Source organism: Oncorhynchus kisutch, linkage group LG7 (genome assembly GCF_002021735.2).
Source record: "Oncorhynchus kisutch isolate 150728-3 linkage group LG7, Okis_V2, whole genome shotgun sequence".
Classification (NCBI taxonomy): Eukaryota; Metazoa; Chordata; class Actinopteri; order Salmoniformes; family Salmonidae; genus Oncorhynchus; species Oncorhynchus kisutch.
The window spans coordinates 55,778,627-55,791,390 of NC_034180.2; the positions used below are offsets into that span (position 1 = coordinate 55,778,627).

The 12,764-nt window shown below is 49.8% G+C and overlaps 1 protein-coding gene across 1 annotated transcript in view; it reads left to right on the forward strand.

Annotated features, from left to right (window-relative positions):
• Window positions 1-12,764, forward strand: part of LOC116374605 (GDNF family receptor alpha-4-like) — a 166,113-nt gene that overhangs the window by 129,408 nt on the left and 23,941 nt on the right. The window contains exons 4-6 of the mRNA XM_031828100.1: window positions 2,332-2,559; window positions 2,840-2,957; window positions 8,355-8,464. Of these exons, the coding sequence (XP_031683960.1) occupies window positions 2,332-2,559; window positions 2,840-2,957; window positions 8,355-8,464 (456 nt within the window). The remainder of the gene's footprint in view (window positions 1-2,331; window positions 2,560-2,839; window positions 2,958-8,354; window positions 8,465-12,764) is intronic.

Here is a 12,764-nt window from a genome sequence, read left to right on the forward strand (position 1 = left end):
GTTAGGTGACCACTACATAGGGGACAGGATTAGGGACCACTACATAGGGGACAGGGTTAGGGACCACTACATAGGGGACAGGGTTAGGAACCACTACATAGGGGACAGGGTTAGGGACCACTACATAGGGGACAGGGTTAGGGACCACTACATAGGGGACAGGGTTAGGGACCACTACATAGGGGACAGGGTTAGGGACCACTACATAGGGGACAGGGTTAGGGACCACTACATAGGGGACAGGGTTAGGGACCACTACATAGTGGACAGGGTTAGGGACCACTACATAGGGGACAGGGTTAGGGACCACTACATAGGGGACAGGGTTAGGGACCACTACATAGGGGACAGGGTTAGGGACCACTACATAGGGGACAGGTTTAGGGACCACTACATAGGGGACAGGGTTAGGGACCACTACATAGGGGACAGGGTTAGGGACCACTACATAGGGGACAGGGTTAGGGACCACTACATAGGGGACAGGGTTAGGGACCACTACATAGGGGACAGGGTTAGGGACCACTACATAGGGGACAGGGTTAGGGACCACTACATAGGGGACAGGGTTAGGGACCACTACATAGGGGACAGGGTTAGGGACCACTACATAGGGGACAGGGAACACTACATAGGGGACAGGGTTAGGGACCACTACATAGGGGACAGGGACCACTACATAGGGGACAGGGTTAGGGACCACTACATAGGGGACAGGGTTAGGGACCACTACATAGGGGACAGGGTTAGGGACCACTACATAGGGGACAGGGTTAGGGACCACTACATAGGGGACAGGGTTAGGGACCACTACATAGGGGACAGGGTTAGGGACCACTACATAGGGGACAGGATTAGGGACCACTACATAGGGGACAGGGTTAGGGACCACTACATAGGGGACAGGGTTAGGGACCACTACATAGGGGACAGGGTTAGGGACCACTACATAGGGGACAGGGTTAGGGACCACTACATAGGGGACAGGGTTAGGGACCACTACATAGGGGACAGGGTTAGGGACCACTACATAGGGGACAGGGTTAGGGACCACTACATAGGGGACAGGGTTAGGGACCACTACATAGGGGACAGGGTTAGGGACCACTACATAGGGGACAGGGTTAGGGACCACTACATAGGGGACAGGGTTAGGGACCACTACATAGGGGACAGGGTTAGGGACCACTACATAGGGGACAGGGTTAGGGACCACTACATAGGGGACAGGGTTAGGGACCACTACATAGGGGACAGGGTTAGGGACCACTACATAGGGGACAGGGTTAGGGACCACTACATAGGGGACAGGGTTAGGGACCACTACATAGGGGACAGGGTTAGGGACCACTACATAGGGGACAGGGTTAGGGACCACTACATAGGGGACAGGGTTAGGGACCACTACATAGGGGACAGGGTTAGGGACCACTACATAGGGGACAGGGTTAGGGACCACTACATAGGGGACAGGGTTAGGGACCACTACATAGGGGACAGGGTTAGGGACCACTACATAGGGGACAGGGTTAGGGACCACTACATAGGGGACAGGGTTAGGGACCACTACATAGGGGACAGGGTTAGGGACCACTACATAGGGGACAGGGTTAGGGACCACTACATAGGGGACAGGGTTAGGGACCACTACATAGGGGACAGGGTTAGGGACCACTACATAGGGGACAGGGTTAGGGACCACTACATAGGGGACAGGGTTAGGGACCACTACATAGGGGACAGGGTTAGGGACCACTACATAGGGGACAGGGTTAGGGACCACTACATAGGGGACAGGGTTAGGGACCACTACATAGGGGACAGGGTTAGGGACCACTACATAGGGGACAGGGTTAGGGACCACTACATAGGGGACAGGGTTAGGGACCACTACATAGGGGACAGGATTAGGGACCACTACATAGGGGACAGGGTTAGGGACCACTACATAGGGGACAGGGTTAGGGACCACTACATAGGGGACAGGGTTAGGGACCACTACATAGGGGACAGGGTTAGGGACCACTACATAGGGGACAGGGTTAGGGACCACTACATAGGGGACAGGGTTAGGGACCACTACATAGGGGACAGGGTTAGGGACCACTACATAGGGGACAGGGTTAGGGACCACTACATAGGGGACAGGGTTAGGGACCACTACATAGGGGACAGGGTTAGGGACCACTACATAGGGGACAGGGTTAGGGACCAGACTGAAAGTCAACTCAATCAAATGTATTTTTTAATGTATTTATAGTTATTATTTATTCATGAAGCTGTTTTACATAATCAGATGTCACAAAGTGCTATTCCTTGTTTTGTTTCCAGTAGATGAGGTGGGCATAACGACGTTGAACCGTTGTCTGGACGCGGCGAAGGCGTGTAACGTGGACGAGACGTGTCAGAAACTCCGTACGGAATACGTCTCGGCCTGCATCCAGCCGTCGGCCCGCTCAGGCCCTTGTAACAGAGCCAGGTGTAACAAGGCTCTCAGGAAGTTCTTCGACCGGGTCCCTCCTGACTACACCCACCAGCTGCTGTTCTGCCCCTGCACAGGTAGGAGGGGCGGGGGGGTAGTGTGGGTGTGTATAGTGTGTGGGTGTGTATAGTGTGTGGGTGTCTAGTGTAGTGTGTGAGTGTGTAGTGTGTGTAGTGGGTGAGTGTGTACTGTGTGGGTGTGCGTGTGTGGGTGTGTATAGTGTGTGTGTGTGTGTGTGTGTAGTGTGTGGGTGTGTATAGTGTGTGGGGGTGTGAGTGTAAGTGTAGTGTGTGGGTGTGTGTGTTTGAGTGTAGTGGGTGGGTGAGTGTGTAACTAACCCAGTCTAACCATGTCCAGACATGGCGTGCGCTGAGAGACGGAGACAGACCATCATACCAGCCTGCTCCTACGAGGACCAAGACAAACCCAACTGTCTGGCTGCACTGCGCATCTGTAGGAACGACTACGTATGCAGGTAAGGCTGGGTTGGCTGGGTGGGTGGGTGTATGGGTGGGTTGGCTGGGTTGGTTGGCTGGGTGGGTGGCTGGCTGGCTGGGTTGGCTGGGTGGGTGGGTTGACTAGGTGGGTTGGCTGGGTGGGTGGGTGGGTTGGTTGGTTGGTTGGCTGGGTGGGTTGGCTAGGTTGGTTGGCTGGGTGGGTGTATGGGTGGGTTGGCTGGGTGGGTGGGTGGGTTGGTGTGTGGGTGGATGTATGGGTGGGTTGGCTGGGTTGGTTGGCTGGGTGGGTGGCTGGCTGGCTGGGTTGACTGGGTGGGTTGGTGGGTGTATGGCTGGGTTGGCTGGGTTGGTTGGCTGGGTGGGTTGGCTAGGTTGGTTGGCTGGGTGGGTGTATGGGTGGGTTGGCTGGGTGGGTTGGCTGGGTGGGTTGGTGTGTGGGTGGGTGGGTGTATGGGTGGGTTGGCTGGGTTGGGTGGGTGTATGGGTGGGTTGGCTGGCTGGCTGGCTGGGTGGGTTGGCTGGGTGGGTGTATGGGTGGGTTGGCTGGGTGGGTGGGTATATGGTTGGGTTGGGTGGGTGGGTTGGGTGGGTGTATGGGTGGGTGGGTTGGGTGGGTGGGTGTGTTGGCGGGTGTATGGGTGGGTGGGTTGGGTGGGTGTGTTGGCGGGTGTATGGGTGGGTTGGCTGGGTGGGTGGGTGTATGGCTGGGTTGGCTGGGTTGGTTGGCTGGGTGGGTTGGCTAGGTTGGTTGGCTGGGTGGGTGTATGGGTGGGTTGGCTGGGTGGGTTGGCTGGGTGGGTGGGTGGGTTGGTGTGTGGGTGGATGGGTGTATGGGTGGGTTGGCTGGGTTGGGTGGGTGTATGGGTGGGTTGGCTGGCTGGCTGGGTGGGTTGGCTGGGTGGGTATATGGTTGGGTTGGGTGGGTGGGTTGGGTGGGTGTATGGGTGGGTGTGTTGGCGGGTGTATGGGTGGGTGGGTTGGGTGGGTGTGTTGGCGGGTGTATGGGTGGGTTGGCTGGGTGGGTGGGCGGGTGGGTGGGTGGGTTGGCTGGCTGGGTGGGTGGGTGGGTGGGTTGGCTGGGTGGGTGGATGTGCAGCTTTGTGTGTTCGACTGTATATTTGTGGGGGTGTGTTGAGACCATACGTTTCCACAGAGTCTAGAGGTATTCTGTTGGAGGGTCCAGTTCAACATACTATACTGTTGGAGGATCCAGTTCAACATACTACACTGTTGGATGGTCCAGTTCAACATACTACACTGTTGGAGGGTCCAGTTCAACATACTACACTGTTGGAGGGTCAAGTTCAACATACTACACTGTTGGATAGTCCAGTTCAACATACTACACTGTTGGAGGGTCCAGTTCAACATACTACACTGTTGGATAGTCCAGTTCAACATACTACACTGTTGGAGGATCCAGTTTAACATACTACACTGTTGGATGGTCCAGTTCAACATACTACACTGTTGGAGGGTCCAGTTCAACATACTACACTGTTGGATGGTCCAGTTCAACATACTACACTGTTGGATGGTCCAGTTCAACATACTACTGTGGTATACTGTTGGATGGTCCAGTTCAACATACTACACTGTTGGAGGGTCCAGTTCAACATACTATACTGTTGGATGGTCCAGTTCAACATACTATACTGTTGGATGGTCCAGTTCAACATACTATACTGTTGGATGGTCCAGTTCAACATACTATACTGTTGGATGGTCCAGTTCAACATACTACACTGTTGGATGGTCCAGTTCAACATACTACTGTGGTATACTGTTGGATGGTCCAGTTCAACATACTACACTGTTGGAGGGTCCAGTTCAACATACTACACTGTTGGATGGTCCAGTTCAACATACTACACTGTTGGATGGTCCAGTTCAACATACTACTGTGGTATACTGTTGGATGGTCCAGTTCAACATACTACACTGTTGGAGGGTCCAGTTCAACATACTATACTGTTGGATGGTCCAGTTCAACATACTATACTGTTGGATGGTCCAGTTCAACATACTATACTGTTGGATGGTCCAGTTCAACATACTATACTGTTGGATGGTCCAGTTCAACATACTATACTGTTGGATGGTCCAGTTCAACATACTATACTGTTGGATGGTCCAGTTCAACATACTACACTGTTGGAGGGTCCAGTTCAACATACTACACTGTTGGATGGTCCAGTTCAACATACTACACTGTTGGATGGTCCAGTTCAACATACTACTGTGGTATACTGTTGGATGGTCCAGTTCAACATACTACACTGTTGGAGGGTCCAGTTCTTGGCTGAGATGGGAGAACCTGCCAGAATGACATCAGTCTCTATAGCACTTCACCAATCTGGGTTTTATGGGAGAGTGGCCAGATAGAAGCCACTCCTGAGAAAAAGGCACATGACAGCAGTTTGCAAAAAGACACATGAAAGACTTTGGCAAAAGATTATGTGGTCTGATCAGACCAACATTTAACTATTTGGCCTGAATGCAAAGCACTGTTGTCATTCTAACCAGAAAGGAAGAGAGACTGTTGATTCTTCAAACAACAACTTTTTATTATAAGATTTGCAAAGCTGGAGCGGTTAACAATCACTCAAAAGGTGCAGAGTTAAGAGCCCAACGAACAAGAGTTGGGTCTCAGCTTTTATAACCGTTGTCTACGTGACAGTTTAACTTCTTCGATATAGGGGGCGCTCTTTTTATTTTTGGATAAAAAAACGTTCCCGTTTTAAACAAGATATTTTGTCACGAAAAGATGCTCGACTATGCATATAATTGACAGCTTTGGAAAGAAAACACTGACGTTTCCAAAACTGCAAAGATATTATCTGTGAGTGCCACAGAACTGATGCTGCAGGCGAAACCAAGATGAAATTTCAAACAGGAAATGGCCCAGATTTTGAAGGCGCTGTGTTCCAATGTCTCCTTATATGGCTGTGAATGCACAAGGAATGAGCCTACACTTTCTGTCGTTTCCCCAAGGTGTCTGCAGCATTGTGAAGTATTTGTAGGCATATCATTGGAAGATTGACCATAAGAGACTACATTTACCAGGTGCTCGCTTGGTGTCCTCCGTTGCAATTATTGCGTAATCTCCAGCTGCGTGTATTTTTCCATTTGCGTCAGAGGAGAAACCCAACTGCCACGAATGACTTATCATCGAATAGATATGTGAAAAACACCTTGAGGATTGATTCTAAACAACGTTTGCCATGTTTCTGTCGATATTATGGAGTTAATTTGGGAAAAAGTTTGGCGTTGTAATGACTGAATATTCGGGGGGTTTTCTTAGCCAAATGTGATGAACAAAACGGAGCTATTTCGTCTACACAAATAATATTTTGTGGAAAAATGAACATTTGCTATCTAACTAAGAGTCTCGTCATTGAAAACATCCGAAGTTCTTCAAAGGTAAATGATTTTATTTGAATGCTTTTCTTGTTTTTGTGAAAATGTTGCCTGCTGAATGCTAGGCTTAATGCTATGCTAGCTATCAATACTCTTACACAAATGCTTGTGTAGCTATGGTTGAAAAGCATATTTTGAAAATCTGAGATGACAGTGTTGTTAACAAAAGGCTAAGCTTGTGAGCCAATATATTTATTTCATTTCATTTGCGATTTTCATGAATAGTTAACGTTGCGTTATGGTAATGAGCTTGAGGCTATGATTACGCTCCCGGATACGGGATTGCTCGATGCAAGAAGTTAACAGATGTGTGAGAGCCTGGTGGGAACATAGCGTACAAACAAGTCATAACGCCAGTTTCGTTACTATCTAGCTGATGCTGCTCCAGCTAGCCTATGTTATCTTCATATCACCTGACAGCTGTGCCCTTGAAAGATACAAAAATAATAGGATGGACCAAAAATTGGTCACTCTCAGACGGCCCTTTGTCTTTGGCCACGTGACTAAGTTACACTGAGACAAGAGAGGAAAAATACTTGCTTCTTCTTACATGACAGAAACAGACAGTGGAAATGTACAGGTTTAAGGTTTATACAGCACATGCGCATAACATAGTTTGTTATTGTCCCCACCATATTCCTCCCTTTTGAGACTAATTTCAACCTAATACTAAATTACAAGTAAGCATGTATGTAATAATTCATAATGTAAGCCAATTATGTCATAATCTAAGCAAAAATTCAACCAAGCAAAATATAAAACGTTGTAGGAGAGGGTTTTCTTACACTAGTACATTATCTTTGTAAATGGCTTCTGTTGAGCCTCTGAGTTTTTTTTACCTTCACATGGTGCGAAATATTCTTCAGGGAATCATCATTTATACAGTTACACAGGAGTACACTCTTCATCTGTACAAAGAGGACAATCATCACGTTGACACTGTCCACAGTACAGGGGTTCAGCATCGACCTCCTGCTTCTTCCAGCAATGTGGCGGTTAATGTTTGCTGGACTCCCGTCCTGAGCCTGCGGTTGGCTCGAGCTGGAGTGGCTGTTTTAAGTCGCCGTGGGACTATGCTGGTGTTGCATACTTCAGTTGCATTATGGCCACTTCTTGCTTTGTGCTGTTCTGCTCCTCCCAGGAGCCATAAAATATCTGGCGTGAACCCACATAGACCTCTCTGTAACCTTTACCTCCATCTTGGTCGAAGGGAAGAGGAGGAGGAGAGGAGAAGGGAAGAGAAGGAGTTATATATGATGATGATGATGAGGGACACAGGAGGGTGTTAAATCAAATCAAATCCAAAAAAAGTGGGTATGTGGGTATGAGGTATGGTACTGTATATCATAGCAGATCCATATTAGTCTAATACCCTTGGTCTAGCAGTCATTAGTCTAATACCCTTGGTCTAGCAGTCATTAGTCTAATACCCTTGGTCTAGCAGTCATAAGTCTAATACCCTTGGTCTAGCAGTCATTAGTCTAATACCCTTGGTCTAGCAGTCATTAGTCTAATACCCTTGGTCCAGTAGTCATTAGTCTAATACCCTTGGTCTAGCAGTCATTAGTCTAATACCCTTGGTCCTGTAGTCATTAGTCTAATACCCTTGGTCCAGTAGTCATTAGTCTAATACCCTTGGTCTAGCAGTCATTAGTCTAATTCCCTTGGTCTAGCAGTCATTAGTCTAATTCCCTTGGTCTAGCAGTCATTAGTCTAATTCCCTTGGTCTAGCAGCCAGGAGATCTTATACATTTTGTTATATGAGATAATCTTCATCAGCTAACATCACTTTGGCATTTATGTAATACAGCGTGGTGTGGGTAAGGCTCTGCTTCTATGGTAGGCATGAGTGGGTAAGTCTCTGTGGTAGCCCTGAGTGGGTAAGGCTCTGTGGTAGCCATGTTTGGGTAAGGCTCTGTGGTAGCCACGAGTGGGTAAGGCTCTGTGGTAAGTGATGGATGTTGTATTCTGCATTCCTCCCTCCTCCTCCCCAGGTCCCGCTGGGCCCAGTTCCAGTATGACTGCCAGCCCTCAGAGCACGTTGCCAGCGGTTGCAAGCAGGACAACTACGCAGTCTGTCTCCTTGCCTACACCGGCCTCATAGGTAAGAACTAACACTCACAGGTTTGTTAATAATAGGCTTGCAAAACTGGACGGATGAAATTTGCAGATCGTGAGATGCTCCCGTTACCTGGGGGTAAGCTGGGTAGATGGTGGAGGAATGCAGGTGAGACAGGGGGAGGAAGGCAGGGAGACAGGGGAGCAAGGCAGAGGAGTAAGGAGGAGGAAGGCAGGTGAGTATTTTTATTTTATTTTTTATTTCACCTTTATTTAACCAGGTAGGCTAGTTGAGAACACCTTTATTTAACCAGGTAGGCTAGTTGAGAACACCTTTATTTAACCAGGTAGGCTAGTTGAGAACACCTTTATTTAACCAGGTAGGCTAGTTGAGAACACCTTTATTTAACCAGGTAGGCTAGTTGAGAACACCTTTATTTAACCAGGTAGGCTAGTTGAGAACACCTTTATTTAACCAGGTAGGCTAGTTGAGAACACCTTTATTTAACCAGGTAGGCTAGTTGAGAACACCTTTATTTAACCAGGTAGGCTAGTTGAGAACACCTTTATTTAACCAGGTAGGCTAGTTGAGAACACCTTTATTTAACCAGGTAGGCCAGTTGAGAACACCTTTATTTAACCAGGTAGGCTAGTTGAGAACACCTTTATTTAACCAGGTAGGCTAGTTGAGAACACCTTTATTTAACCAGGTAGGCTAGTTGAGAACACCTTTATTTAACCAGGTAGGCTAGTTGAGAACACCTTTATTTAACCAGGTAGGCTAGTTGAGAACACCTTTATTTAACCAGGTAGGCTAGTTGAGAACACCTTTATTTAACCAGGTAGGCTAGTTGAGAACACCTTTATTTAACCAGGTAGGCTAGTTGAGAACACCTTCATTTAACCAGGTAGGCTAGTTGAGAACACCTTTATTTAACCAGGTAGGCTAGTTGAGAACAAGTTCTCATTTGCAACTGCGACCTGGCCAAGATAAAGCATAGCAGTGTGAGCATACAACACAGAGTTACACATGGAGTAAACAATTAACAAGTCAATAACACAGTAGAAAACAAAGGGGGGGTCTATATACAATGTGTGCAAAAGGCATGAGGAGGTAGGCAAATAATTACAATTTTGCAGATTAACACTGGAGTGATAAATTATCAGATGGTCATGTACAGGTAGAGATATTGGTGTGCAGAAGAGCAGAAAAGTAAATAAATAAAAACAGTATGGGGATGAGGTGGGCTATTTACCAATAGACTATGTACAGCTGCAGCGATCGGTTAGCTGCTCAGATAGCTGATGTTTGAAGTTGGTGAGGGAGATAAAAGTCTCCAACTTCAGCGATTTTTGCAATTCGTACAGAGGAGTAAGAGGAGTAAGGGGGAGGAAGGGAGGAGAGATGGGAGGAGAGACAGGGGAGAAAGGGAGGAGAGATAGGGGAGGAAGGCAGAGGAGTAAGGGGGAGGAAGGGAGGAGAGATGGGAGGAAGGGAGGAGAGATGGGGGAGGAAGGCAGGGGAGGAAGGGGAGGAAGGCAGGGGAGACGGGGGAGGAAGGCAGAGGAGTGAGGGGGAGAAAGGCAGGGGAGTAAGGGGGAGGAAGGCAGAGGAGTAAGGGGGAGGAAGGCAGGGGAGTAAGGGGGAGGAAGGCAGGGGAGACGGGGGAGGAAGGCAGATGAGTAAGGGGGAGGAAGGGAGGAGAGACGGGGAGGAAGGGAGGAGAGACAGGGGAGGAAGGCAGAGGAGTAAGGGGGAGGAAGGCAGGGGAGGAAGGGAGGAGAGACGGGGGAGGAAGGCAGAGGAGTAAGGGGGAGGAAGGGAGGAGAGATGGGGGAGGAAGGCAGAGGAGGGGAGACGGGGGAAAGCGGGGAGACGGGGGAGGAAGGGAGGAGAGACGGGGGAGGGAGGGAGGGAGGAGAGACGGGGGAGGAAGGGAGGAGAGACGGGGGACGAAGGCAGAGGAGGAAGGGGAGGAAGGCAGGGGAGACGGGGGAGGAAGGGAGGAGAGACAGGGGAGGAAGGGAGGAGAGACGGGGGAGGAAGGCAGAGGAGTAAGGGGGAGGAAGGGAGGAGAGATGGGAGGAGAGACAGGGGAGGAAGGGAGGAGAGATAGGGGAGGAAGGCAGAGGAGTAAGGGGGAGGAAGGGAGGAGAGACGGGGAGGAAGGCAGAGGAGTGAGGGGGAGAAAGGCAGGGGAGTAAGGGGGAGGAAGGCAGAGGAGTAAGGGGGAGGAGGGCAGGGGAGTAAGGGGGAGGAAGGCAGGGGAGACGGGGGAGGAAGGCAGATGAGTAAGGGGGAGGAAGGGAGGAGAGACGGGGAGGAAGGGAGGAGAGACAAGGGAGGAGAGACGGGGGAGGAAGGTAGGAGAGACGGGGGAGGAAGGTAGGAGAGACGGAGGAGGAAGGGGGAGGACGGCAGGGGAGACGGGGGAGGAAGGCAGAGGAGTCAGGGGGAGGAAAGCAGAGAAGTAAGGGGGGAGGAAGGGAGGAGAGACGGGGGAGGAAGGCAGAGGAGTAAGGGGGAGGAAGGGAGGAGAGACGGGGGAGGAAGGCAGAGGAGTAAGGGGGAGGAAGGGAGGAGAGACGGGGGAGGAAGGGAGGAGAGACGGGGGAGGAATGGAGGAGAGACGGGGGAGGAATGGAGGAGAGACGGGGGAGGAAGGCAGAGGAGTAAGGGGGAGGAAGGGAGGAGAGACGGGGGAGGAAGGCAGAGGAGTAAGGGGGAGGAAGGGAGGAGAGACGGGGGAGGAAGGCAGAGGAGTAAGGGGGAGGAAGGCAGGGGAGACGGGGGAGGGAGGGAGGAGAGACGGGGGAGGAAGGCAGAGGAGTAAGGGGGAGGAAGGCAGAGGAGTAAGGGGGAGGAAGGCAGGGGAGACGGGGGAGGAAGGCAGGGGAGACGGGGGAGGAAGGCAGGGGAGACGGGGGAGGAAGGCAGGGGAGACGGGGGAGGAAGGCAGGGGAGACTGGGGAGGAAGGCAGGGGAATAAGGGGGGGGGGGAGGCTGGAATGATAGATGGGAGGAAGGGGAGACAGAAAGACGGAGAGAGACGTGAAGGGAGTTGGGGAGAGAGGCTGACGGAGAGAGAGAGATGAAGGGAGTTGGGGAGAGCGAGAGAGAGATGAAGGGAGTTGGGGAGAGAGAGAGATGAAGGGAGTTGGGGAGAGAGAGAGGGAGATTGGAGTCTCTGGAGTGCCTTTGGTGGATTTGGTCTGACATTGAATGCACTAAAAGAAAAAGCCTGAAAAGCATTTTACTCCAAATCTCGTGCAAAATATTGAATAGTGTCATTTTACCAATTGCACTATGTAGAAGTGAGGTTTGGGGTCCAACCTGTAATTACAATTGTAAGCATAGGGAGAAAGCCCAATGGAACATCTACATACAGAATTGTGCAGAATGATCCTTATTATCCAAAGAAAGTACCAGATAAGGCAGAGCAGAACTTGGAAGATTCACTTTAATTGTAAATATAAAGAAAAAGACTAACATTTTGGCACCATTTGAAAATAAGCCCCAAAGCATCCTCACAATTCAAAGCACTAGAAACCCACGAGCTGAACCCTGCAAAGAGTCCCCTATTATCCAAACACAGGGAAATGAAAACTTCTTATTTGACAATTTGGGAAAATGAAACAAAAACACAAACAAAATTGCTATTTGGCCCTCAAGAGAATACAAATTGGCAGAATATCTCTACTCTGTCAGAGATAGAAAGCAGAGACAGATCCTTACCAAATACAGCCTCAGCAACCAGCAATTGATTATTGAAAAAGGGAGACACAAAAAGACATGGAGCATCTATGTGGGAGGAGCATCTATGTGGGAGGAGCATCTATGTGGGAGGAGCATCTATGTGGTAGAGACAGAGATTCACTTCTTCCTCTACTGTGAGAAATACTCCAAAATAAGATAATATTTTTCCAAGAAAATATCTCAATCAATTCCCAACTTTATTAAGGTTACGTTCCTGCCAAGGCAGCAGCTACTCTTCCTGGGGTTTATTATGGATCCCCATTAGTTCCTGTTGCCAAGGCAGCAGCTACTCTTCCTGGGGTTTATTATGGATCCCCATTAGTTCCTGTTGCCAAGGCAGCAGCTACTCTTCCTGGGGTTTATTATGGATCCCCATTAGTTCCTGTTGCCAAGGCAGCAGCTACTCTTCCTGGGGTTTATTATGGATCCCCATTAGTTCCTGTTGCCAAGGCAGCAGCTACTCTTCCTGGGGTTTATTATGGATGCCCATTAGTTCCTGCCAAGGCAGCAGCTACTCTTCCTGGGGTTTATTATGGATCCCCATTAGTTCCTGTCAAGGCAGCAGCTACTCTTCCTGGGGTTTATTATG